Source organism: Mobula birostris, chromosome 25 (genome assembly GCF_030028105.1).
Source record: "Mobula birostris isolate sMobBir1 chromosome 25, sMobBir1.hap1, whole genome shotgun sequence".
In the NCBI taxonomy this organism is placed as follows: Eukaryota; Metazoa; Chordata; class Chondrichthyes; order Myliobatiformes; family Myliobatidae; genus Mobula; species Mobula birostris.
Window position 1 is genome coordinate 7,629,833 of NC_092394.1, and position 26,614 is coordinate 7,656,446.

At 42.2% G+C, this 26,614-nt stretch overlaps 1 protein-coding gene across 1 annotated transcript in view; it reads right to left on the reverse strand.

Annotated features, from left to right (window-relative positions):
- Positions 1–565: 565 nt before the first annotated feature.
- Positions 566–26,614, reverse strand: part of LOC140187832 (ribosomal protein S6 kinase beta-1-like) — an 81,880-nt gene continuing 55,831 nt past the window's right edge. Inside the window, exons 13-15 of the mRNA XM_072243623.1 lie at positions 21,232–21,339; positions 16,442–16,554; positions 566–5,900 (exon numbers count right to left, since the gene is read on the reverse strand). Coding sequence (XP_072099724.1) covers positions 5,660–5,900; positions 16,442–16,554; positions 21,232–21,339 — 462 coding nt within the window. The 3' untranslated portion in view covers positions 566–5,659. The remainder of the gene's footprint in view (positions 5,901–16,441; positions 16,555–21,231; positions 21,340–26,614) is intronic.

Genomic DNA, 26,614 nt, shown 5'->3' on the forward strand with positions numbered 1-26,614 from the left:
CATGTGATAAAAAATATTGGTGGGGATGAAATATACCTGCAGGCATTCCTGTTGTTCTGTGCAACATTTAGATCATAAAGCCTTTCCAGAAGTAAAAAGTAGGAGCACTTTTTTTAAAACATTATATTTCCTAAACTTTCTAAATCTCTAAAGAGCTGAACTATTTAATGACATCACACTTCCATGTTGCTAGAAGGTAGTTTTAAAGCTAACATGAGAATCTGCACAGAAGCACTTGCCCACTTTTGGAATGAGAATTCTCTCTCCTCCTGCCCTGAAGTCCTGATCAAACCTCAAACCTTTAGCATTAAGCAAACTGAGACGTTGATAAAGGAGGAACATGAAGGAAGCAGAGGACTATTCAAGCCAGTCACACTGGGTGAGACCTTTCTATGGGGACGATACTGAAAGTGTGTACAGTCTCTGTGAGATCCGGCCCGCACCAAACTGACTCGGCACTCAAAAGCAAGACCCAACTTCATGACAGCTAATAAAATACACCCACTTATCTCTTTACCTGATTCAGAAACTCAAATATACATTAATGGCAGTTTCAACAGCTACATTTACAAACAAAAATAAATTTAATAGTCTATAAAGACTATACATTCATGAAAATTGAAAAGCTTAGATAAACAAACTGATATTTCTCCCCTTCCCCACAAATACACACAAGCAAAAGAATTACAAAGTAAAACAATAGGTCTACAAAATAAAAGCCCTAGGACGGGAAGAGAGGCGAAAAGGAAGCACTTTATAAAATGTTTCTGTTACTCTATTATTCAAATCAAATAGCCACTTTGGCTGCAACAAAGATTCAAAGAGATCATACAAAAATAATGATTGACAAAAACTTTCATAAATCCATTAAAATACAATGCCTAATTTGCAAAGATTATTAAACGATTAGGCAAATCTATATTGTTTGAGTTTTATTTACAAAAAATGGGGGGGGGGGGAGAAAAAAAAATCACTTTGCATAGTTTGACCAACAACCGCCCATCATGACTACAGCTGTTATTTAATTATCTACCAGCTTCCTTTCTGTTCAAATTCTTGCCTTCCCCAATATAAGACCCTCCAATTAAGAGATACCACCATGGCCAGAGGTAGTGTTTGATTCTGTGGCAGAGAAAGGGAAGTGTGGGTGGATATTTGGCAAATTTGAGACCCCTTTGCAATCAGTGAATATTTTACTAAAATAGAATTCTAAGCTTCCATTGCAGAATGGCTGCCATCAACCAAGGGTTCTAGGGTTATCAGGGAGTTCATTTTCAAGGAAGTTGCCACTGAGTCATCCCAGGAGCAGGGGACTGGACACCGATGCAAAACAGTGCAAGAAATCAAAGTTAATTTGTTCTTGTTGCCCGTTTCCATTCAAAATCCAACCATAGCAATGAATCAACATTTGCAGTTTGCTGGTCCTCCTTCCAGCACTTCCCCCAATTTAAATGACTTGTGTCATCAAGTGTAAGCCAGAAAAGGAAGAGGGCTGCAAAAGGCATTCAGTTTGCGAAGGGAGACAAATTAACCAACAGGCAATCAGCTTTCTCATATTTTAGAATGCACTTTCAACCATTTCCCTAGTTGCTGAATAGCAAGAATTTTAAATTCCAAGTTCAGCAGAATTTTTTTTTTAGAAGTACTGGATTAAACAAGACCAAAGCTTCATCTAAAAGGTCTGGCGTTGTGATTACAATCTTGAAAAAATAAGAGCCTTTACATGATTACAGACTTAACATACAAGAGTCTAACGGCAGAATTAAAAGTAATTCATTGCTTAATTGCTTTTTTTTTGCAGTCAACCTACAATGTCTATGAAGCGATATAGAAATTAATGCAAAACATAACCATGCGCCCCTCCCCACCTGTCAGATTTGGTAAATGCATGCCTGCTAATTTGGAATGTGACAAGCCACTTCCTGAGTACTGAACCCATGATCTCTCATACCCTGGTGATGGCAACCCTCTCGTATTGAACATCAAGCTAATAAAGGCACTTGCCTTTCATTCACCAGCAATGTGCACTTCCCCCTCCAATTAACTCTTCTGAATTTTTTTTCACATAAATGAGAATAGGCATCAAATACAACATCAATTGATAGAGCCATGCCAACCAAAACACAGTACTCCTTCAATAGCATTTCCATAGAAGGAATAATCCATTTTCAGTTCTCTCTTAACCTCAAAAAGAATTAGAATTTCACAAGTCTGAGTGAGTTTGAAGGTTAAATTAATTTGAGCAATTTATAGATTTTTGTTCTAAAATATAGAAATAAACAGTAAATTTCTGCATTGAGCAACTTGAGTAATGGACTGCTTGAATCTGAGGCCAGGTGCTACTCATGAAGGGGGAAGAATTTAGTCCTACAAAGCTATTCACAAAATTCTTCAAAATCTCAGAATCATCCAGCGTTAAATGAGTACTAAGAGCAAAAATGAATTTGAAGATGCATCCTCTTTGATACTTTCAGTCCAGCATATAGTTTTCTTTCTTAAGTCCCTGGAGAAAGGCTGTATAAGAGGGAGGTAGTGAAGGTTCTTGTAAACTTAAAATATAATCAATATTATCAGTCCTTTATCTTCATTAAAAATCTATCAACCAATTATCCGGTTTATGAGCAGAACAATTCTTCCCTACCAAATACGGTTAGCTTCAAGAGATGTTTTGATTCAGATGGCTTGTTAAATTTGCTCCAAAATCTCAAATGACATAACAATGAGGTGATACCAGTGCTCTCCCCCCCCCCCCCACCAAGCTGACAGGGCTCACTCTGGAGTCTGGTAAGGTGACACATGTTGACATGTTGCATGGCTGAGACAAAGGTTCATGATCACAATCCTCCAGCCTCTAAACACATCGCAAACTGTCATGTTGTCATAAGGGAAAGTACTGACCACCTGTCAGTGTACAATCTGCAGGCCAACTCCACATCAGCTTGCCAGCTGAAGCATTCACTCCAACTCAATGGCAAAAGAATTGAATGATTTGAATAAACTCAGAAGAGGGGAAATTATTGCATTCTCAACACCGTCCAAATTACTTTTTGGTAACTGATTAAATATTAGGATTTTGACAACAGATGTTGCAAACTACTACCCAGAATAGGCAATGAGAAATATTTCTGAGACCAAACAAAATATTCAGCCAAATGGTTTTCCATTGATGGAGTATGTTGCCAACATTGACGACTGATCTGAAATAGCATTGGTGGCTGGGTGATTTACTCAATTCTCATTGAAATAATTCAACATATTTCAATATTTGACTCCAAAGCTTCTGCTTTTAAAAAACCATTGATGAGGATGAATTAGCAATAAACTCCTCAGTTTTCACAATACAGAGAACTGAAAATGATGTTTCTAGTGCACAAGACCCACTGGTTTCTGCCTGTTCTCCTAGATCAAAGGCTGACCCAACCAAGACTTTACTGAAAAAACAGAATAGGATAACAATAGCTAGGTATTATTTAAAACAATGGATCTGTTTTCTTGCACTGTAGTCAAGATGGGGGTGTGGGGGATGGGGGAAATGAGCTAGCATTCAATGATGTTAATAAATCCGAATTCCATGGATGAACACACTGAAGCCACTGCTTCCCACTGCTGGTCTCTTGCTACCATTTCTTGTACTTCAGACTGATGATCTCAGCTCACAGTGAGGCCATTGGTTTGCCATGATCTTCTACTTGTGGAAAATGTAGAAGGTTAACAAATACTCAAGAAAGATCCATAGTTCACCTTCAATGCAATTATAATAGACTCTGAAAGGGCAAAGTGAAGACCTGCAATAAAAATCCTGGATCGAATTAGCAAAAACAAGATATAAAAACCAAGAACACAGCACACTGAACCCAAAGAGCAAGAAATGGCAAAGTATTTAGAAATCTAATGAGAACAAAAATCACTTGCACAAAATACCTTTGTCTCTGCCTTTTCATGTCTCTCTAAGATCTCTGTGTAACAGCCACATAACTTGGATTTAAGCTCTCATATTGTTTCATACTCAAAAAGGCCAAATGCATGCGGACTGCCTTTGCATGCATAAAGGCATTTATGGCTTGGATCCTATGGCTCAACTAGTTTTGATAGTGAGATTGAGATCGATAGAGAGATAGATAGAGAGAGAGATAGAGAGAGAGAGAGAGAGAGAGAGATAGAGAGAGAGATAGAGAGATAGAGAGAGAGATAGAGAGAGAGATAGAGAGATAGAGAGATAGAGAGATAGGGAAAGATAGAGAGAGATAGAGAGAGAGATAGAGAGAGAGAGAGAGAGAGAGGGGAAAAAAAGCAGCTTTTAAGAAAACAAGATTCAATACACGCTACACTTCACTCAATTCAGACCTAGAAGCCTAGATCACAGCATGGCAGATTCAGAGCAAACATCTGTCAAGTATTAGCTGAGGGAAACCAAATGTGGCTACAAGGGCGCTCTACGCAATGTCTACATCAGCACCACGGTTTCAGGGCTCATCTTTGGAAAGTGCTAATTGATAATTTTAGACTCTGAGATGCTTGAACCCAAAGGAAACATTGCTCTGGGTTGAGAAGGTTTCTCCTTGTCTTCCTGATACTCATTCCAAGCATTAGGTTGGAGGAACATCAAGCTTTAGGGCCTATAGTCCCACAGAGTTACATGATGCAGACACCAACACAAACATATTTTGAGAGGAGATGCAGAAGGGAGAAATTTAATGGGGGCACACAAAGATGATATGCATTGGAATTTGAACTAGAACTGTACACTGGCCAAGAGTTTAAAGTGCTTCTAGCACTCCATCACACATATGGCGGCAAACTCTCAGCAGGCGCTAATTGTGTTCCTTTCAGAACTAAAATCTATTCCAGTACTGTGATTACAGAAAACTCTACAGAAAAAGAGCATAATTGCAGTAGGCAAAAAGGCAAATAATGTGGTAAACTTTAAACCTCTTCAATCATTAAGTCTACCCAAAGCAAACTTAGGCTTTTTAAGACTTGAATGTACCAAAGAGTTAATGCATCAACATGCACGCATTGCAGCGTGGGATTTAGATTTGCTTTTAATCCATGATATCTCTCTATAAACTGCATTTATGTGGGCTCCAATGCATTACAATACCAGGCTGAGCATCTGAGACTTCAGATAACATTATGACAAGGTGCAGTCTTTTCCATCTGAGGTGCAGATGCACCCACCATTGTCTGCACCCCACCCCTCCCTCCCGGACACAAGCTTCAGTTTGATTGAGAGGTTCAGGCAACTTCTGCCTTTGGTAATACTGTGTTCGTCAGGCACCTAAGTGGGAAGATTTCTTCAACACTATTAACAACGATGAGCCACGGGGGTTGTCTGTTCATGTCATGTGCAGAACCTCAAGAGGTGAACCACTGCATGGGACATCAGTGCCCCTCTAATGTTGAAGTACGTGCTTCTCAAAGGTGTTCACCACCCTGCCAATTATTTTAATCTCCCTTTTATTCCCCTTCGGTCAGTGATGCATGTTTTCATTGTATAATGGTTCTGAGCCGAGACTTCCTTGGTAAGGGGCTGAGGGAGAGAAATAGGGAGGTTTGGTACCATCCCCAAAAACACTTCCCCGTTTGTATTCGGTTAGTGCTTGCATCCGCACAGTCTTCAATCAGTTATATTTTCCCTTCCTTCCACGTTCAGCTGTCGTCATAGGTTCATGCGCAGGTGTGCTGGTCTGTTAGGGGGCACGGGGTACGTTTGCTTTTTGAAAGGCACAGGACTCACGCCCACAGGATGCCGGATGGGCAGTGGAGCCGAGGCCTCTCCACTGACAGTCACGTCCATCTGCTCCATCCCAACATCCATTGGGTAATCCGATGACCCACGCCCTCGGGGTGGCTCCACGCTGGCTCCCCGACTCCAGCAGTCAGCAGAAAACTTGACCGGGCTGCAAAACAAAGAAACCTTAGATGGCCCATTCACGGAAACAAACATTCTTTGAGCTAAATCTAAGAACGGTACAAAACATAAGACGGTGGGAAACTATCTGGGATCTTCCAACATTCTGTACAAACCTGTATAAAAGAGGGCCCGCATTTGAGGCAACTCGTACAAGATGACCTCTCTCCGGCCAAACAAAAAAACCTAAAAAAAATGATTCATGTAAAATAAGAGTGTCACCAGAGGGGAAGAAAAAAAGACAAGCAAACCTTAACAAGACAATTCTGGGTTTAGTTCTGCTGAAACACAGATTAAAACATGGAAACAAGACCACTGAGCAAGGTCCAGATCCTCCTTAGCCTAACTGCTGTACAGCCCATACACAAGGACACCATGGAATGGACGTGCTGGCTGTTGAGAAGCAGCAAACATCTCTTCTCCACCATTGAGCACAATCACAAGGAGCACTGCCACATGAAGGCAGTATCCATTATCAAAGACTCCCACCATCCTACCACCATTGGGCAGGAGGTACAGAAGCCTTAGGTCCCACACCAGCAGGTTCAGGATTATTTATTACCATACAACCATAAGGCTCCTGAACTGGCATGGATAACTTCACTCAGCAATACTGAACTGATTCCACAACCGACCGACACACTTTCCAGAGCTCTTTACAACTCATGCCCTCTGTATTCCTTTTTATTTGTACAGTTTGTCTTCACATTTTCACACTGGTTGTTTGTCAGCCTTTATGTATAGTTTTTTTTCATTAAATGTATAGTAATTCCTTTTTTCTTGCATGTGCCTGCCAGAAAATTAACCTTGAGGTAGCATATGATAACATATACTTATATTGATAATAAATTTTACTTTGAACTTTTCTGTTGTGTAGGGAACTCAGTTTGTGGCCACATTTTCAACTTGTGAATTAGTTGGGTTATGAACAGTAACCTGGAGAGGAACTGCACTAGATTAAGACATATTTAACCAATCTTCTCCCCCACCAGTCTCACCCAATCTCAGGCATAATCCTGAATTCCAAACTCAACCAGTGACCCTGACAAACGTAGGCTGAAGCGTGACCATGTTGAGACTTTGGTGAGAATCCGGCAGCCTCTTGGTCAGTTCTACTAATTTCAACTCATTTCCAAATGTTAAAGTAAGTGTTCAATTTCTCATACTGCCATGACCTCTGGATTATTCACCTAGTAATGTAACCACTTTAATGACAGAGTGGGCTTTTTCTAAACAACAAAAAAAAGTCAATCCACAATAATTCCATCCCTGCTTGCCAACTTCGTTCAGGTTTAGCCATCCTAGTTGTCGTAAACACATCCTTGCAGAGTGCTACTAGGTGGAAGAGGAGACAGGACATTACAATGTGCCTCTCTCAACAACCACCCCAACCATATTAAGAACAATGGTACAGGTGCCCTAAGCCTTCAAACTCTGCAAGCCAGTGTTTGGCTCCACTTTGCTGATCAAAGCTTCCATTGCTCGCTGCTTAAACAACGAGGGAGACCGAAGTACTGGCTACTTGCCTTTTGATCGGTTGCTCTGTACTGAGGCGCAAACAGAGGAATGTTGGCCAGGACCATAGGCTCCTCCCCCCCCAACCATCTTATAGTTTTTATATTCTCTTTTTTTTTTTTGCCCAATCTTCTTGGGTTTTTTTTGTGCAGGAAGGGGGATGTGGGGGTTGACGTGTCTAATTTTTTTTGTGTGTGAAGCAGGGATTTGAGGGGTCAATGTGCTTGATCCAATTTTGTTCATTTTTTTTTAGTGGGAGGAGGGATTTGGGGGTCAATGATCATGTTGCCTTTCTTTTCTTTCTTGGTTTCATGGCTAACCGAAGAAACCATAGAAACTACAGCACAGAAACAGGCCTTTTGGCCCTTCTTGGCTGTGCTGAACCATTTTCTGCCTAGTCCCACTGACCTGCACACAGACCATATCCCTCCATACACCTCCCATCCATGTATCAGTTCAATTTATTCTTAAATGTTAAAAAAGAACCCACATTTACCACCTCGTCTGGCAGCTCATTCCATACTCCCACCACTCTCTATGTGAAGAAGCACCCCCAATGTTCCCTTTAAACTTTTCCCCCTTCACCCTTAACCCATGTCCTCTGGTTTTTTTCTCCCCTTGCCTCAGTGGAAAAAGCCTGCTTGCATTCACTCTATCTATACCCATCATAATTTTATATACCTCTATCAAATCTCCCCTCATTCTTCTACGCTCCAGGGAATAAAGTCCTAACCTATTCAACCTTTCTCTGTAACTGAGTTTCTCAAGTCCCGGCAACATCCTTGTAAACCTTCTCTGCACTTTTTCAACCTTATTTATATCCTTCCTGTAATTTGGTGACCAAAACTGAACACAATACTCCAGTTTCGGCCTCACCAATGCCTTATACAACCTCATCATAACATTCCAGCTCTTATACTCAATACTTCGATTAATAAAGGCCAATGTACCAAAAGCTCTCTTTACGACCCTATCTACCTGTGACGACACTTTTAGGGAATTTTGTATCTGTATTTCCAGATCCCTCTGTTCCACTGCACTCCTCAGTGCCTTACCATTAACCCTGTATGTTCTACCTTGGTTTGTCCTTCCAACGTGCAATACTTCACACTTGTCAGTATTAAACTCCATCTGCCATTTTTCAACCCATTTTTCCAGCTGGTCCAAGTCCCTCTGCAGGCTCTGAAAACCTTCCTCACTGTCTACTACACCTCCAATCTTTGTATCATCAGCAAACTTGCTGATCCAATTTACCACATTATCATCCAGATCATTGATATAGATGACAAATAACAATGGACCCAGCACTGATCCCTGTGGCACACCACTAATCACAGGCCTCCACTCAGAGAAGCAATTCTCTACCACCACTCTCTGGCTTCTTCCATCGAGCCAATGTCTAATCCAATTTACCACCTCTCCATGTATACCTAGCGACTGAATTTTCCTAACTAACCTCCCATGCGGGACCTTGTCAAAGGCCTTACTGAAGTCCGTGTAGACAATATCCACTGCCTTCACTTCATCCACTTTCCTGGTAATCTCCTCAAAAAACTCCAACAGATTGGTCGAACATGACCTACCACGCACAAAGCCATGTTGACTCTCCCTAATAAGCCCCTGTCTATCCAAATGCTTGTAGATTCTGTTTCTTAGTACTCCCTCCAATAATTTACCTACTACTGACGTTAAACTCACCGGCCTATAATTTCCCGGATTACTTTACGATCCTTTTTTTTTAAACAACGGAGCAACATGAGCCACTCTCCAATCCTCCGGCACTTCACCCGCAGACAGCGACATTTTAAATATTTCTGCCAGGGCCCCCGCAATTTCAACACTAGTCTCCTTCAAGGTCCGAGGGAACACTCTGTCAGGTCCCGGGGATTTATCCACTTTAATTTTCCTCAAGACAGCAAGCACCTCCTCCTTTTTAATCTGTACAGTTTCCACAGTCTCACTACTTGATTCCCTCAATTCCATAGATTTCATGCCAGCTTCCTTAGTAAATACAGACGCAAAAAACCTATTTAAGATCTCTCCCATTTCCTTTGGTTCCGCACAAAGCCGACCACTCTGATCTTCAAGAGGACCAATTTTATCCCTTACAATCCTTTTGCTCTTAATATACTTGTAAAAGCTCTTTGAATTATCCTTCACTTTGACTGCCAAGGCAACCTCATGTCTTCTTTTAGCCCTCCTGATTTCTTTCTTAAGTATTTTCTTGCACTTCTTATACTCCTCAAGCACCTGATTTACCCCCTGTTTCCTATACATTTCATACAACTCCCTCTTCTTCTTTATCAGAGTTGCAATATCCCTTGAGAACCAAGGTTCCTTATTCCTATTCAATTTGCCTTTAATCCTGACAGGAACATACAAACTCTGCACTCTCAAAATTTCCCCTTTGAAGGCTTGCCACCTACCAATCACATCTTTGCCAGAGAACAACCTGTCCCAATCCACGCTTTTTAGATCCTTTCTCATTTCTTCAAATTTGGCCTTCTTCCAGTTCAGAACATCAACCCTAGGACCAGATCTATCCTTGTCCATGATCAAGTTGAAACTAATGGTGTTATAATCACTGGAACCAAAGTGCTCCCCTACACAGACTTCTGTCACTTGTCCTAACTCGTTTCCTAACAGGAGATCCAATATTGCATCCCCTCTAGTTGGTCCCTCTATATATTGATTTAGAAAACTTTCCTGAACACATTTTACAAACTCTAAACCATCTGGACCCCTAACAGTGTGGGAGACCCAATCAATATATGGAAAATTAAAATCCCCTACCACCACAACTTTATGTTTCCTGCAGTTGCCTGCTATCTCTCTGCAGATTTGCTCTTCCAATTCTCGTTGACTATTGGGTGGTCTGTAATACAATCCCACTAATGTGGCCATACCTTTCCTGTTTCTCAGCTCCACCCATAAGGACTCAGTAGACAAGCCCTCTAATCTGTCTGGCCTGAGCACTGCTGTAATATTTTCCCTAACAAGCAATGCTACTCCCCCACCTTTTATTCCTCTGCCTCGATCACATCTGAAACATCGGAACCCTGGAATATTAAGCTGCCAGTCCTGCCCCTTCTGTAGCCAAGTTTCACTAATTGCTACAACATCATAATTCCACGTGTCAATCCACGCCCTCAACTCACCCGCCTTCCCCGCAATACTCCTAGCATTGAAATATATACACCTCAGAAGATTTTTACCACCACTCACAACCTTTCTATCAGCGGATTTGCTTAAACCTTCAACATCATTTATTTTCACCCCAGCCACACTGTCAACTCTGGCACTCTGGTTCCCATCCCCCTTCAAATCTAGTTTAAAGCCTCCCCAATAGCACTAACAAACCTCCCTGAAAGGATATTGGTCCCCCTGTGGTTCAAGTGTAACCCGTCTCTCTTGTACAGGTCCCACCTGCCCCAGAAGAGGTCCCAATGATCCTGAAATCTGAAACCCTGCCCCCTACACCAGTTCCTCAGCCACTTGTTCCTCCTCCAGAGCATCCTATTCCTACCCTCACTGGCACCTAGCACAGGTAGCAATCCTGAGATTACCATCCTTGAGGTCCTGCTTTTCAACTTCCTACCAAGCTGTCTATACTCACTGTCCAGGACGTCTTCACTCTTCCTTGCTATGTCATTGGTACCGATGTGCACCACGACATCTGGCTGGTCACCCTCCCACTTCAGAATGTCATGCAATCGATCAGAGACATCCTTGACCCTGGCACCTGGGAGGCAACAAACCATCCTGGATTCTCTGTCATGACCACAGAACCTTCTATCTGCACCTCTAACTATCGAGTCCCCTATCACTACCACTCTCCTCTTTCTCCTCCCCTCCCTTCTGCACTGCAGAGCCAGACTCGGTGTCAGAGATCCGGCTACTGCAGCTAGTCCCAGGTAAGTCATCCCCCCCCCCCCCCAACAGTATCCAATGCAGTATACTTGTTGTTGAGGTGAGTGGCCACAGGGGAACCCTGCTCTGCCTGCCCTTTCCTCTTCCCTCACCTGACAGTGTCCCAATTTCCTGTCCTCTGCTCCTTTGGCGTAACTACCTCCCTGTAGCTACGATCTATAATCTCCTCATTCTCCCGAATTGAAGAATTCCAGAGTTGTATACTTTAACAATAAATGAGCCTTTGAACCTTTTTGAAGTTACCTTCACTTCAGTGTTGGGGATAACATAATTAGACGATAACTATCCAAGTCCTCAGAGTCAAGCTCAATCTATTCCAAAGCAAAACTAAACGCTGGAAACAGGTCTGGCAGCATCAATGGAAGAAGAAACAGTTCGGGATGAAGACTAGTGGGAGAGTCACACAGAATGAGACGAAGTTTCAAAATTAAGGGTGGGTATTTAGAATGGAGATGCAGGGAGATTTGTCAGGGGTAGTGAATCTCCGGAATTCTCTGCCCCCACAGAATAGTGAAGGATGCTCATAGGTGGAGATAGATAAATATGTGAAAGATCACAGAAACGTAAGTTATGCGAAACTGGCACAGAAAAGTTGAGGCTAATATAGATTGGACTTGATCATACTGAATGGCAGGGCAGGGCTGAGTGACCTATTCTTGTTTTAACTTTGTGGTCTTATGTTTGAATCTTTCTGACAAAGGGCTGTTCTATCACCACAGATGCAGCCTGACCAATGTTTCAGCATTTTCTGTTTTTGCTTTGGTGCTGTTCCCACCTGATGATCAAGTAGCCAAGCGTTCTATGAAAATAACAATATGCATTTGGTGCAACTATCAGTTCTGGAACAGAAGAGAAAGAATTAGTTAACATCTCTGATTTCAGCTGTTTCTTTGCATTGGGAAAGCCCCGGTTGTGCCAGGTTTAATCTGCAGGGGACAGATTACCCAAAAAGGCAGAAAATGTGAGGCAATCTGAGCATTCACTGGGATCCCTAAAAGGTGTGATGCCTTGGATTGATAAGACTATACCACTCTGTGGCCAGGAGTTTCAAGATGCCCACTTCGAGCAGATCTGACAGCTTTTATTTAGAAACTCACAAATTCCGGGCCTATCAGGCTTACATCTGACATAACTTGCATCTAATGCTCTTACAGAAGGAAAGCTGTCACCCCACAAGCCATGGGAGCAGGGTAAGGCTATTCAGCCCATCAAGTCTGCCTTGCTATTCCATCGCGGCAACTTATTATCCTTCTCAACCCCATTCTCCTACCTTCTGCTGGTAACCTTTGATGCCCTGACTAATCAAGAACACATCAACCTCCGTTTTAAATATACCCAATGTTTTGGCTTCCACAGTCATCTGTGGTAATGAATTCCACAAATTCATCGACCTCTAGCTAAAGAAATTATTCCTCATCTTGGCTCTGGAGGGACATCCTCGTATTCTGAGGCTGTGCCCTGTTGTCCCAGACTACTCCACTATAGGAAACATCCTCTCTATGCCTACTTTAAGCCTTTCAATATGATATGCTTCAATGAGATCCCCAATCATTCTTCTGAACTCCAGCGAGTACAGGGCCTCCTCTGGACCCATTCCAATGCCAACGCATTCTTAGATAAGTACAGGTTAGTAAAAGTTGTGGGCATGCAGTTTTGGCGGATACTCGAGGATTGCTCCCAGCATGTCCTCAGACTGTTGGTCATTGACACAAACAACGGGTTTCGATGTACATGAGACAAAAAGCTAATCTTCATCTTTTAATCTTTAAAGCCAACATATTATTTGCCTATTTAACTGTTGCTGTGTCGGCAAGTTAGTTTTCTCGCACACAGCCATTTGAACATTAGTTCACAATTTGAGAGCGCTTAAATATCAAGCATTTTTGATCAGGGCACGAGTGTGGATCACCTCACATTTGTTCACATTCTGCTCCCCACACAGTGTTCTCCTTCATTTAGTTTGTCAATATTGTCCTCCATGAAAGTTACTCAACTATTTTTCTCTAGACTTCAATATCTTGTGTGTAGGGTGCCACAGTAGCACAGCAGTAGAGCGACGCTATAACAGCTCATGGCAGAGTTTGGAGCTGAATTCTGAAGTTACCTGTAAGTTTCTACCTTCCTTCCTTCCTGTGTGCTTCCTTTGGGTGCTCCAATTTCCTCCCACAGTCCAAAGATGTAGGTTAATTGGTCATATTAAATTGTCCCATAATTAGGCAAGGGTTAAATTCGTGGGTAGCTGGACAGCTCGAAGGGCCAAAAGGACCTGTTCTGCACTGTATTTCTAAATAAAATCTTTCCTTCCATGGATGTCACATAGCCCACAAGCCCCTCATACCTGTGTAGTTTTGTTAGATTTAAAACTTGAGACTTGGATTAACTACACTACCTTCAAATCAATCTAAAATCCTAGTATTTAAGGGCCAGTTATCCCTAGAGGCCCCTTTACAACAGGATCATTCTCAATGCACAATGCTAAATCTAAACCAGTCTTCTCCAACTCTACCTTCAACATGCATTTCTCGATCTACTCCTTGCACAAGTTCTCTTAATTTGTCAAGTTACTTCTATTAAAATGGAGGACTTGTCCCATCTACATCTTCACCCACAATTACTATCGCCTGTGAATCATTTTATAGTTCTTTGCATTTTATTTCCAGTGCAATATATCTGCTCAGTTCAGCAGCCTATTTCCCAAGATACTGATAAACCAAAGGGCTTTTTTTTTGGCTGTAATTAATTTAAGTAATTCAGCCAAAATCTCCATATTTCATCCTGTTTAACCACTCTGCATTTCTAATATTTTGTGCACACTTTTCTATCTTCTTGGACATGCTGCAAACACATCTTGTTCACCAAGGCTGGAACTCATAATGGGATTGCATTACAAGTGCAGATTTCCTGGGTTGGATGGGCTACAGCTCAACAGCACTGGGACCAATATCGTTAGAGGTAGGCATGCAAGCACACGTGCAGACTACTATTGCTTTTGGGACCCAGGAGATGGGAACATTACAGAAGAGCCAGGAGTGAGGAAAATCCTAGCTGGAATCCAAGCCAGAAATCTAATAAGCAAAATTGCAGAGGCAAAGGAGAGTTGCAAATAGACCCTGTGCATGGAAAACATTGAAACACAAAATTTACCATAGACGGTCAAAAAGCAATAATACATATTTTAAAGAAATAATATATATGTTGCAAATCTTGTATTAAGTCTCAAATTAGTAAATGGAGAGTGATCTAGGATTTCAAAGACAAATTAAATGCAGTATAAACTTGGTAAAAAGGTTTTCTGAATGCTTCTGATAATGTCTCATAGGTCGCTGAAGCAGATTAGAGCAAATGAAATTGGGAGTTAAGGTAGTATTGTAAAAATTTAGAAACAAGAAATTCTGCAGATGCTGGAAATCTAAAGCAACACACACACAAAATGCTGGAGGAACTCAGAAGGCCAGGCAGCATCTACGGAAGGGAGTAAACAGTTAATATTTCTTGCCAAGACCCTTCTGTCAGGACTGGAAAGGAATGGGGTAGAAACCAGAATAAGTTGGGGAGTGAGGGGAAGGCGTATAAGCTGACAGTTGATAATTGGATGGGGAAGGTGAGTGAGGAAGGGGGATAAAGTAAGAAGCTGGGAGAGTTGGTTAACAGATATAAAACTGGAGGAGGCATGATCAGGTCATTAACAGGAGAAAATCTGCAGATGCTGGAAATTAAAGGAAGGGTCTCGGCCCGAAACGTCGACTATTTACTATTTACTCTTTTCCGTAGATGCTGCCTGGCCTGATGCTCAGGTCCTTGCTTGGGCTGCATGATGAATAGTGCTCATACTATTCAGAATTGATTTCAAAGATTTGGCTGAGGGGACCAAAAGCAACATTTTCAATGTCATTATGTGGTAATCGGTGATGAGTAGACAACAGCATTGAATACAACATGGAAAAACATGATGGGAATCACTTCATCAGAGAAAGCAGGAAGGATGAATATTTCCCTTAAGTAGGAAGAGATTGGGAAACTTGATGCTCAAAATGAACGTACAGGTAAAACAGGTAATTAGGAAGGCAAATGGTATGCTGGAGATGATTTCAAGAAGATTGGAGGACAAGACTGAAAATGAATGATTTCAAAGGCCACACCTGGACTGTTTAATTGTGCCCTTCCTACCTCATGGGATAGGCCTTGCTATAGGGAACACAGCAAAGGTTCACCAGGCTAGTTCCCCGAATGGCAGGCTTGCCACAAAAAGAGTAGCAAATCATAAACACATTAGGTTCTGCAGATTCTGGAAACTCACACTAACAAACAAAATGCTGGAGGAACTCAGCCGGTCAGGCGGCATCTATGGAAAGGAATAAATAGTTGACATTTCAGGCTGAGACCTTTCATCGGAATGGAAAGGAAGGGGGAAGAAGCACAAAAGAAGAGCGTAGACAACAGGAATTCTGCAGATGCTGGAAATTCAAGCAACACACATCAAAGTTGCTGGTGAACGTAGCAGGCCAGGCAGCATCTCTAGGGAGAGGTACAGTCGACGTTTCAGGCCGAGACCCTTCGTCAGGACGAAGTAGTCCTGACGAAGGGTCTTGGCCTGAAACGTCGACTGTACCTCTTCCTAGAGATGCTGCCTGGCCTGCTGCGTTCACCAGCAACTTAGAAGAGCGTAGGGTAGGTTTCTATGTGGTAAAGTTCAGAAAAATGAAATACAACCTCACAAACATTCAAATCTCAGTGAGCTTGACAGGACAGTGATGGGTGATGATTAACCTTGCTGAGTCCAGAACAAGGTCACAGTCTCCATGCACAGGGTTCATTTGGGACTGAAATGAGAAATATATTCACTCAAAAAGCATGGTAAACCTCTGAATGCTCTACCTAGAGGGCTATGGAACAAGAATTACTAAGTTTAAGTAGATTTCTGGATATTATGGAAATCGGAATACCGGATAAGACAGGCAAAAGCCACTGATGTTAAAGATTAGCCACATTTTTGTTAAATGGCAAGCACTTGAGGGTCCAAATGGTCTAATCCAGCCAGCTTTTATCTTCCTTAGATGCAACTGAACATAAAAGAGCTTCAATTACCTCACCGGAGTCCGAGGGCTGCCTATAAACCTGCGAGGTGAACGGATTTTTGGCTCAAATGAGAACTTTTCCTTCACGCTCTCCAGTACTGATGGAGCCACGTATGTGAACCCCTGAAAGGAGAAAAGAAATGGTTATACCCTCTGAGCTGCCTTTACTGGGTCGTAGCTTCATGAGCAACTATGATCCTCAGCCCCTCAATCGGTTTAGTCAGTGTGAGGCAAGAGAAGACCGTCATCACAAAAGCATGTATTCGTATTCTTACACAACACACTGCACTTTTCAAAAGCAGCCAGAGGTCAGGTCTGGTAGAAGGGTTCGGAGGTGATCTTCCACCATTTTAGTCTCGTACTCACATTATAGAATTCCTCATGTGCCACAGAAAAATCTGCTAAATTAATTGCCTGCAATGGCATCCCAATAAATTAGATTGTGTCCCAGAGTCTCTTGGAAATGGTGTGCTCTGTCTTCAAAGCCATGGGATGTCACTTGTTAAAAACTAGGAAACTAAACAATGTTATCTTTGGAACGGCACACCCTGTGACCTAAACTTCGCCACCGAATTCACTACCCCTCTGACTTCAGATTTAAACAACCTCACCGTTCCCCTCCTCTCCTCACCTTCCACCCCACCATCAGGAAGGAAGGGTGAGCTGCTATTCACGAATTTAAGGGCTCTAAAGCTCTCACCTTAAATTCTTCTCCATTTTTACCAACATGCTCACCACCACTTTAAACATGTTGTTACTTTGCGTATAATTTAATACCAAATTATGCTGAAACATCCAAAGGCACTTGAGGTCACATTAAAAACGTATCATAACGTACGCTGTCACACTGCATTTCAGTCACACAATTTCATCCAGAAATGACATAGTGGAGGCGATCGACTAAATTCCTGGAGAAGCTTGAGTAAAATCTCTAGCTGAGTGTGACCAGTTGCAAGTTTTATAATTGTTAGTTTAACAATTGTTTGAACCAGCGAGCAATCCCACACTAACTTACTGGGACTCATCATTGTCAGCAATTTTCTGTATTTCTGTATGTGAAAGAGAGGAAGCACTCCACTGACAATTGTTTTTAAACTGTACTAAATATTGTAATACAAATATTCAGTACATACAGTCACATGGTCTGCAAGGAAATAAGTGGATAAATATTCTAACCTTGAAGGATAAATTTTGGTCAGGATAGAATTCCCGCAGTGAGGTAAGCCAGGCCTTTCAACGATGTAGAATTCAGCGCTACGCTACAAGTTAGCCTTAATTATGCACTCAAATCTCTTCAAAGTCATGATGACATTCCACGATGTGTATTTTTTTTAAAAACAGAATAAAACCCTAAGATGTTTTCAGTAATATAACCCCAAAAACAATGTCAACTCCTTCCATGCCCCTTTCCAGTATTCCCAGCCAATGAAAAATGGTCAAGATTTCTCTTAGACGCTGGTATATGACATTAGAAAAGTGACGTGAAAAGTATCAAAAAACACAGCAGGATTTTCTACATTCTAGCAATATTTCTGCACTTGTAGACAAAATAGTGCAACAACAATCAACTTGAGACATTCCACTTGAAAAACTTCTCTGGTTTTGAAGAAAGTCTATAACATGAAATAGCAAATGCCATGCTTTCCACTGATGTTGCCTAAGGTGCTGAGTATTTCCTGTATTTTGACTTTTTTCCCCCCACAACTAGCAAACCTGAACTCATCTGTAGTCAGGAAGATGTTGTTGTAAATGTTGCAATGCAAAACAAGACAATAAGACCATAAGACATAGGTGTAAAATGAGGACATTTGGCCCATCGAGTCTTCTCCACCAATCCATCATGGCTGATATATTATCCTCTCAACCCCACTCTGCTGCCTTCTTCCCCATTACCTTTGATGCTCTAACTAATCAAGAACTGATTAACCTCTGCTTTAAATTTACCCAATGACAAGGCCACTACAGGCCACCTGTGGGAATGAATTCCTCAGATACACCACCCCCGGCTAAAGACATTCCTCATCTCTGTTCTAAAGTGACATTTTTTTACTCTGAGGCTGTCCCCTCTGGTCTTAGACTCCCCCACTACAGGAAACATCCATTTCATGTCAGCCTTTCAATATTCGATAGATTTCATTGAGATTCTCTCCCCCACCCCCCAATTCCTCTAAACTCCAGCAAATACAGGCTTAGAGCCAGCAAACACTCCTCATACATTAACCCTTTCATCCCCAGGATAATTCTCATGGACCTTCTCCAGACCCTCTTCAATTCCAGCACATCCTTTCTTAAATAATGGGCCCGAAACAAGGCAAGACAGTATCAAGTAGGCTTAACACAAGGAAATCTGCAGGTGCTGGAATTTCAAGCAACACACATAAAAGTTGCTGGTGAATGCAGCAGGCCAGGTAGCATCTCTAGGAAGAGGTACAGTCGACGTTTCGGGCCGATACCCTTCGTCAGGACTAACTGAAAGAAGAGCTAGTAAGAGATTTGTAAGTGGGAGGGGGAGATCCAAAATGATAGGAGAAGACAGGAGGGGGAGGGATGGAGCCAAGAGCTGGACAGTTGATTGGCAAAAGGGATATGAGAGGATAATGGGACAGGAGGCCTAGGGAGAAAGAAAGGGGTGGGGGGAACCCAGAGGATGGGCAAGGAGTATGGTGAGAGGGACAGAGGGAGAAAAAGGAGAGAGAGAAAGAAAGAATGTGTGTATATAAATAAATAACAGATGGGGTACGAGGGGGAGGTGGGGCATTAGCGGAAGTTTGAGAAGTCAATGTTCATGCCATCAGGTTAGAGGCTACCCAGACGGAATATAAGGTGTTGTTCCTCCAACCTGAGTGTGGCTTCATTTTTACAGTAGAGGAGGCCGTGGATAGACATGTCAGAATGGGAATGGGATGTGGAATTAAAATGTGTGGCCACTGGGAGATCCTGCTTTCTCTAGCGGACAGAACATAGGTGTTTCGCTGAACAACCTGATGGCATGAACATTGACTTCTCAAACTTCCGCTAATGCCCCACCACCCCCTCGTACCCCACCCGTTATTTATATACACACATTCTTTCTTTCTCTCTCTCCTTTTTCTCCCTCTGTCCCTCTCACCATACTCCTTGCCCATCCTCTGGGTTCCCCCCCCCCCACCTTTTCTTTCTCCCTAGGCCTCCTGTCCCGTTATCCTCTCATATCCCTTTTGCCAATCAACTGTCCAGCTCTTGGCTCCATCCCTCCCCCTCCTGTCTTCTCCTATCATTTTGGATCTCCCCCTCCCACTTACAAATCTCTTACTAGCTCTTCTTTCAGTTAGTCCTGATGAAGGGTATCGGCCCGAAACGTCGACTGTACCTCTTCCTAGAGATGCTGCCTGGCCTGCTGCGTTCACCAGCAACTTTAATGTGTGTTGCATCAAGTAGGCTTATCCTGGTTACAATGAAGCTACAAAACAACTATCCCACATTTCAGATTATTCAGCAAGAACAGAAAATCATTGTTAGACCAAAGCGTAGGGTGTTTCACCTTTCTTGCAGTACTCAATATTATGCACCCATGGAGGTGCGTGTTAATAAGGACTTTAGCAAGAACCTTGACAAAAGTCGCACATGGGAGACTGGTCCAGAAGCTTAGGTTGTTTGGATGAAGTAGTCAATTGGATTCGACACTTATTTAGCAGGAGCCAGAGAGTGGTAGTAGATGGTTGCATTGTCTCTCTGATTTGAGGCCTGTGACAAGAGGTGTGCCATGGGGATCAGTGCTGAATCTCATTTTGTTTATTATTTATGTCAATGAGAATGTGGTAAACTGGATCAGCAAATCTGCATTTATTAGCTAGATTAGGGGTATAATGTAAGAGACTTTGTATAAGACTTTGGTGAGGCCAAATTTGGAATATTGTGCAGAGTTCTGGGTCATCTACCTACAGGAAAGGCATCTCAATAAGATTGAAAGATTTCAGAGAAAATTTACAAGGGTATGCCAGTTTTTGAGGACCAGGGTTATAGGGAAAGGTTGAATAGTTTTGGACTTTATTCGTTGCAGTGTAGAGAAATGAGGAGCAATCTTAAAGATATATAAAATAATGATTTTCCCCCTCAGGTTGGGTGAGACTGGAACTAGATGTTAGAAGCTACGGGTAAAAGGTGAAATATATAAGGGGAACTTGAGGGGGAACTGCTTCACTGAGTATGGAATGAGCTGCCATCAGAAGTGGTGAATGCAGGTTCGATTTCAGCATTTAAGAGAAGTTCGGATGAAAGTAGTTGCGGTCTAGGTGCAGGCAAATAGGACTAGGTAGAATACCAGGCTGGCACAGATTAGATGGGCTGAAAGGCCTGGTTCCGTGTGTAGTATGCTATGACTCAAACATTATACCAGGTTTACCACATAGATAGGCTAAAAATAGCATGATATTACTTCTATGCTCGACATAAAGCCACCATTTCCGGTTCCAAGTTCACAAAACCCCATTAGCAAACCATTATTCAAGTTGTTGCATACAAAGTAAATAACATTTATGGTTCCATTGACTCAACAGTACAACAATCACTCAACTTAATCAGCAGGAAATAAAACACAGTAATTACCTCAGAAACAAAGAAAGACATTTGGTATAAAAACAAACTTCTCACTCAGCAAATCAAGCAGTCTCTGCAGGATGAGAGATAAAGTTAACCACTTCTCTTTACTCAGATGCTGCCTGGCTACTGAATGTTTTTTTGCATGTTTTTTCACCTAACAGCATCAGCAGCTTTTTCTTCCCCTCCCCTCCCCAAGGCACATGGAATATTGGGTAAACTTACCAGGAAGACTTGATTGGCACTTTCGCTGAGTGTCGAGTCATCAGGGCTGTCAACAGGTGTCTGCCGTGTGAACTTCGAATCAAACTGACTGACATCATCATCTGATTGCTAAAGATAAAAAGGTCATGATTCATCTAGAAACTGGATGACTAATCTTTCAGATCTCATCTTTTGTCTCACATTTATTTTTTCCAGAATGCTCAGCACAATTCTGAACAAAAAATGCCTTTTGTCTCTATACAGCCTAGGTTAAAACCAAGGCTGAACAATTACATTGGTGCAGAAACACCCCAGCAATGTAAACATTAATCTGTGACCACAATTTAACAGCATATCTATCTCACTAGAATTTTCAAATCAGATGCTCCATTTAGAAACAAAGATAGAGGAAATCCAAAGGCACACGACAAGAGTAGAAAGCCAAGTTCTCAGAAATACAAATTCTACATCACTATTCCTCCTCATCAGCAGGCAACACACTAAATCATGCCATGTTTTAGATTGTGTTAACTTATCATTAGAGATCCCATGAGAAGGGCCGGAGGTTAATGCCAGTAAATGATAGAAATAGAATTCACGGTGAATCTCATGGACAGCTAGCCAAAGCAAGATCCCAAAATATTCAAGGAAGAGTTTTGCTGCTATCAGAGATGGCATTCAGTGAGTCAAACACTTTACAGCAGGGTTGCTCTTTGGTCCTAGGTATGCACTTAAGTTAATTTCAGCAGCAGAATAGTACACAAACTGAGAGGATCATTTACCAAGCTGCTTTAACTCAAAGATGTTAACTGGGAGCTATTTGAATTTATAAGTTTTATCTTGGATCCAAAAAAGAAAGTGGAATTACACAATGGGCATACAAGACCAGAGCAGAGTTAGGCCATTTGGCCCATCAGGTCTCCTCTACCATTCAACAACGGCTGATTCTTTTTCCCCTTCCTCAGCCCCACTCCTCGGCCTTCTCCCTATAACCTCTGATGCCGTGGCCAATCAAGAACCTATCAAGCTCTGCCTTAAATACACCAACGACCTGGCCTCCACAGCTGCCTGTGGTAACAAATCCCACAAATTCACCATCCTCTGGAGAAAGAAATTTTTCCACGTCTTTGTTTTAAATGGATGCCCCTCTATCCTGAGGCTGTGTCCTCTTGTTCTAGACTCCCCCACTATGGGAAACATTCTTTCCACATCTACTCTGTCTGTGCCTTTCAACATTCGAAAGGTTTCAATGAGATCCCCCCACCCCATCCTAAATTCCAGCAAGTACAGACCCAGAGCCATCAAACGTTCCTCGTATGATAACCCTTTCATTCCCAGAATCATCCTTGTGAACCGCCTCTGGACCCTCTCCAATGCTAGCACATCTTTTCTTAGATGAGGAGCCCAAAACTGTTCACAATACTCAAGCTGAGGCCTCACCAGTGTCTTATAAAGCCTCAGCATCACATCCCTGCTCTTGTATTCAAGTGATGAATGCTAACATTGCACTTGCCTTCCTGCAAGTTAACCTTTAGGGTGTTCGGCACAAGGTCTCCCAAGTCCCCTTACATCTCAGATTTTTGGATTTTCTCCCCAGTTAGAAGATAGTCTGCACATTTATTTTTACTACCAAAGTGCATGACTATGCATTTTCCAACATTGTATTTCATTTACCACTTCCTTGCCCATTCTCCTAAACTGCACAAGTCCTTCTGCAGCCTTCCTATTTCTTCAAGACTACCTTCCCCTCCACCAATCTTTGTATCATCTGCAAATTCGGCTACAAAGCCATCTACTCCATCATCTAAATCATTGACATACAGTTATTAGTCAGTTGGCTAAAGTGTTGTATTAGTGTCAATTACAATTATATGTTGTTAGGGATTTTTTTCCCTATAGGTTCTGATTTTAAAGTGCAATGCCTCAAAAAGCTGATATTTCTCAGGAGTTTTATTCTATGCTAATGTAAGGCCACTTTGGAATATTTCAGAAACCAACTCTGTCGTGTAAGCAATGATCATGTGAAGGTTGTAGCATCTCTCAATTGCTAGTAAACAACCTGGCCTCTAACAGGGTGGTAAACATTTATGTCAGTGTCAGATTACCAGATTCATTGAATCCATTGCATAACCTGGAATTGTAGAACATGAAATCAAGATGTCTAGTCAATAAATATTATTTCACCGCACTATTAGAACATAGAACAGTAAACAGCACAGTACGGGCTCTTTGACCCGATGTTGTGCCGAACTTTTAACTTACACCAAGACCAATCTAACCCTGCTCTCCCCCTTTTTTCCATTTATCCATGTGCCTATCTAACAGCAGCTTAAATGTCTCTAATGCATTTGCCTCTACTCCACTCTGGCAGGGCGTTCCAAACACCAACCATTCTGTGCAAAAAAAAACCTAGCTGATGTCGCCTATACTTTCCTCCAATCAGCTTAAAATTATGCCCTTTCACATTAACCAATTACACCCTGGGAAAAAGGTGCTGGGGGTGGGGTGGGGAGGGGTGTACAGACAGGCTAAGAGAATGCACTGAGGACATAATAGATGGGGAAAAAATCTGGCATCATTTACTTTAGTAGGAAAAAAAGGTGAGAACTTGGGTTAAGTGTTGGCACTCTGAGGGACTTCGCCGTCCCAGAACATCAATTAACAAAAGTTAATATGCCAGTGCACAATTAGAAAGGCAAATTATATCTGACCATTTATTTTTATGGTCTGATTATTTACTGGATTTACTCCTAATGAAAGCTAACACAGAATGAATAAGCAAATGACTGGCCTCCTGTGCTAAAATAAGTCTATGATTCTGTCGTACACAATTAGGGCCAAGACATCATTGAATTACTGCCTTTCAAAACATGTTTAACCAATACCCACCTGTCCTGGTGCCCTGGCCAAAGTTTAAACCTCAGATCAGACTTAGCTGCTGTTTAATCATTTGCAGATCTGGGAGCTTGCAAACAGGCTGCCGTGTTCCTACATTATAGCAGTGACGACAAATCAAAACTACCTTTGCTGTCAAGTGCTTTGGGGTGGCTCAGTACTAATGCACCACATAAATGCAAGTCTATTTTTCCCCCTTTGAAAGAGGTGTGCCACGACTCCATCCTTCAGACAAGGATTACACAGACTGCTCATTGAACTCGATGAAAAACCAATCCCTCAGCATATTTTTAAAAACATTACATGGACCTGGTCAATATTTAGCATTAAACCAATACCATTAACTGATTATCTGTCACTTATTTAAAACATTTTTCATAGACCTGTGTACAATTTCCTCTGCCTTGTTTACACTTCAAGTATTTTGTTAGATCCCATTACTTGGAACATCCTGAAGTCAAGAGCAGTGGTAACTGCAATACCTTTACCATTCCTCCAAGCACTTTATACTGCTGATTTGCCATTTAATAAAATTACACTAGTCAACACCCTAAGAACCATTTGAACACTTATGTACATGTTACTCCAAAAGCCCAGGAAAAGTCGAAGTACAACGCTTGCCCTAACTTTGCTCTGTAATGATTGCCCTCAGTTCCCTGGATTAGATAGATAATTACTTTATTGATCCCAACGGAAATTAGTGTCACAGTAGCATTACAAGTGCACAGAATAAAAAATTTTAAGTTACCTCAATCAGTCTAACAAGAGGGAGTTATCACTTTATACTTTATTGTCGCCAAACAATTGATACTAGAATGTACAATCATCACAGCGATATTTGATTCTGCACTTCCTGCTCCCTGGATTACAAATCGAGAGTAAATATTAAAAATTTAAATTATCAATCATAAATAGAAAATAGAAAAATGGAAAGTAAGGTAGTGCAAAAAAACTGATAGGCAGGTCCGGATATTTGGAGGGTACGGCCCAGACCCAGGTCAGGATCCGTTCAGCAGTCTTATCACAGTTGGAAAGAAGCTGTTCCCAAATCTGGCCGTATGAGCCTTCAAGCTCCTGAGCCTTCTCCCGGAGGGAAGAGGGACGAAAAGTGTGTTGGCTGGGTGGGTTGTGTCCTTAATTATCCTGGCAACATTGCTCCGACAGCGTGCGGTGTAAAGTGAGTCCAAGGACGGAAGATTGGTTTGCGTGATGTGCTGCGCCGTGTTCACGATCTTCTGCAGCTTCTTCTGGTCTTGGACAGGACAACTTCCATACCAGGTTGTGATGCACCCTAGAAGAATGTTTTCTACGGTGCATCTGTAAAAATTAGTGAGGGTTTTAGGGGACAGACCAAATTTCTTTAGTTTTCTCAGGAAGTAAAGGTGCTGGTGGACCTTCTTGGCAGTGGACTCTGCTTGGTTGGACGAATTCAGGTCCAACCAAGATATTGACCCTGAGGAACTTAAAGCTTTTGACCTGTTCCACTTGCACACCACTAATGTACATTGTGGCTACGGTTGACTCATTATAGAGCCTAATGGCTGAGGATAAGAATGACCTTATATAGCGCTCTTTGGAGCAGAGCAGAGCAATTATCTTAGTCTATTACTAAAAATGCTCCTCTGTTTAGCCAAGGTGGCATGCCAAGGGTGAGAAACATTGTCCAGAATTGCCAGGAATTTCTATAGGGTCCTTTGTTCTACCACAGCTTCCAGTATGTCCAGTTTGACTCCTATAAACAGTGCCAGCCTTTCTAATCAGTTTATTGAATCTGTTGGCATCCCCAGTGTTGATGCCATTGTCCCAGCACACCACTGCATAGACGATTGTACTGGCAACAACAGACTAGTAGAACATGTGAAGGTGAGGACTGCATACTTCAAAGGACCTCAGTCTCCTCAGGAAGTAGAGGCGACTCTAGTCCTTCTTGTACACAGCCTCTGTGTTGGTGATCCACTCAAGCCTGTCATCCAGGTGCACCCCAGGTACTTGTAGGTCCTCACCATCAATAGGAAAAGACATCAGTATAGGCTTAGTTTTCCTAAAGTCCATCACCAGCTCCTGTGTCTTACTCATGTTGAGCTGCAGATGATTCAGCTTGCACCATTCACCAAAGTCCTCCACCAGGGCCCTTTATACACTGAACCATTGCTGAGTCATCAGAGAATTTCTGCAGATGACATGACTCAGTGCTGTATCTGAAGTCTGAGGTGTACAGGATGAACAGGAAGGGAGACAATACAGTCCCTGTGGGGCCCCAGTGCTGCTTATAGACGTGTCTGACACACTGTTCTGAAGCCACAAACTGTGGTCTGCCAGTTAGGTAGCCCATTATCCAGGATACAATAGTGCTAACCTGCAGTGAACGGTGCTTCCCCCCCGCCCCCCCAGCAATGAGGGTTGCACAGTATTGGCTGCAAGTGTCAATGAAGGCACTTGAGAAATCAAAACACATGACCTTCACACAGTGCTGCCCTGCTTATCTAAATTGGAGTAGGTTCTGTTAGGG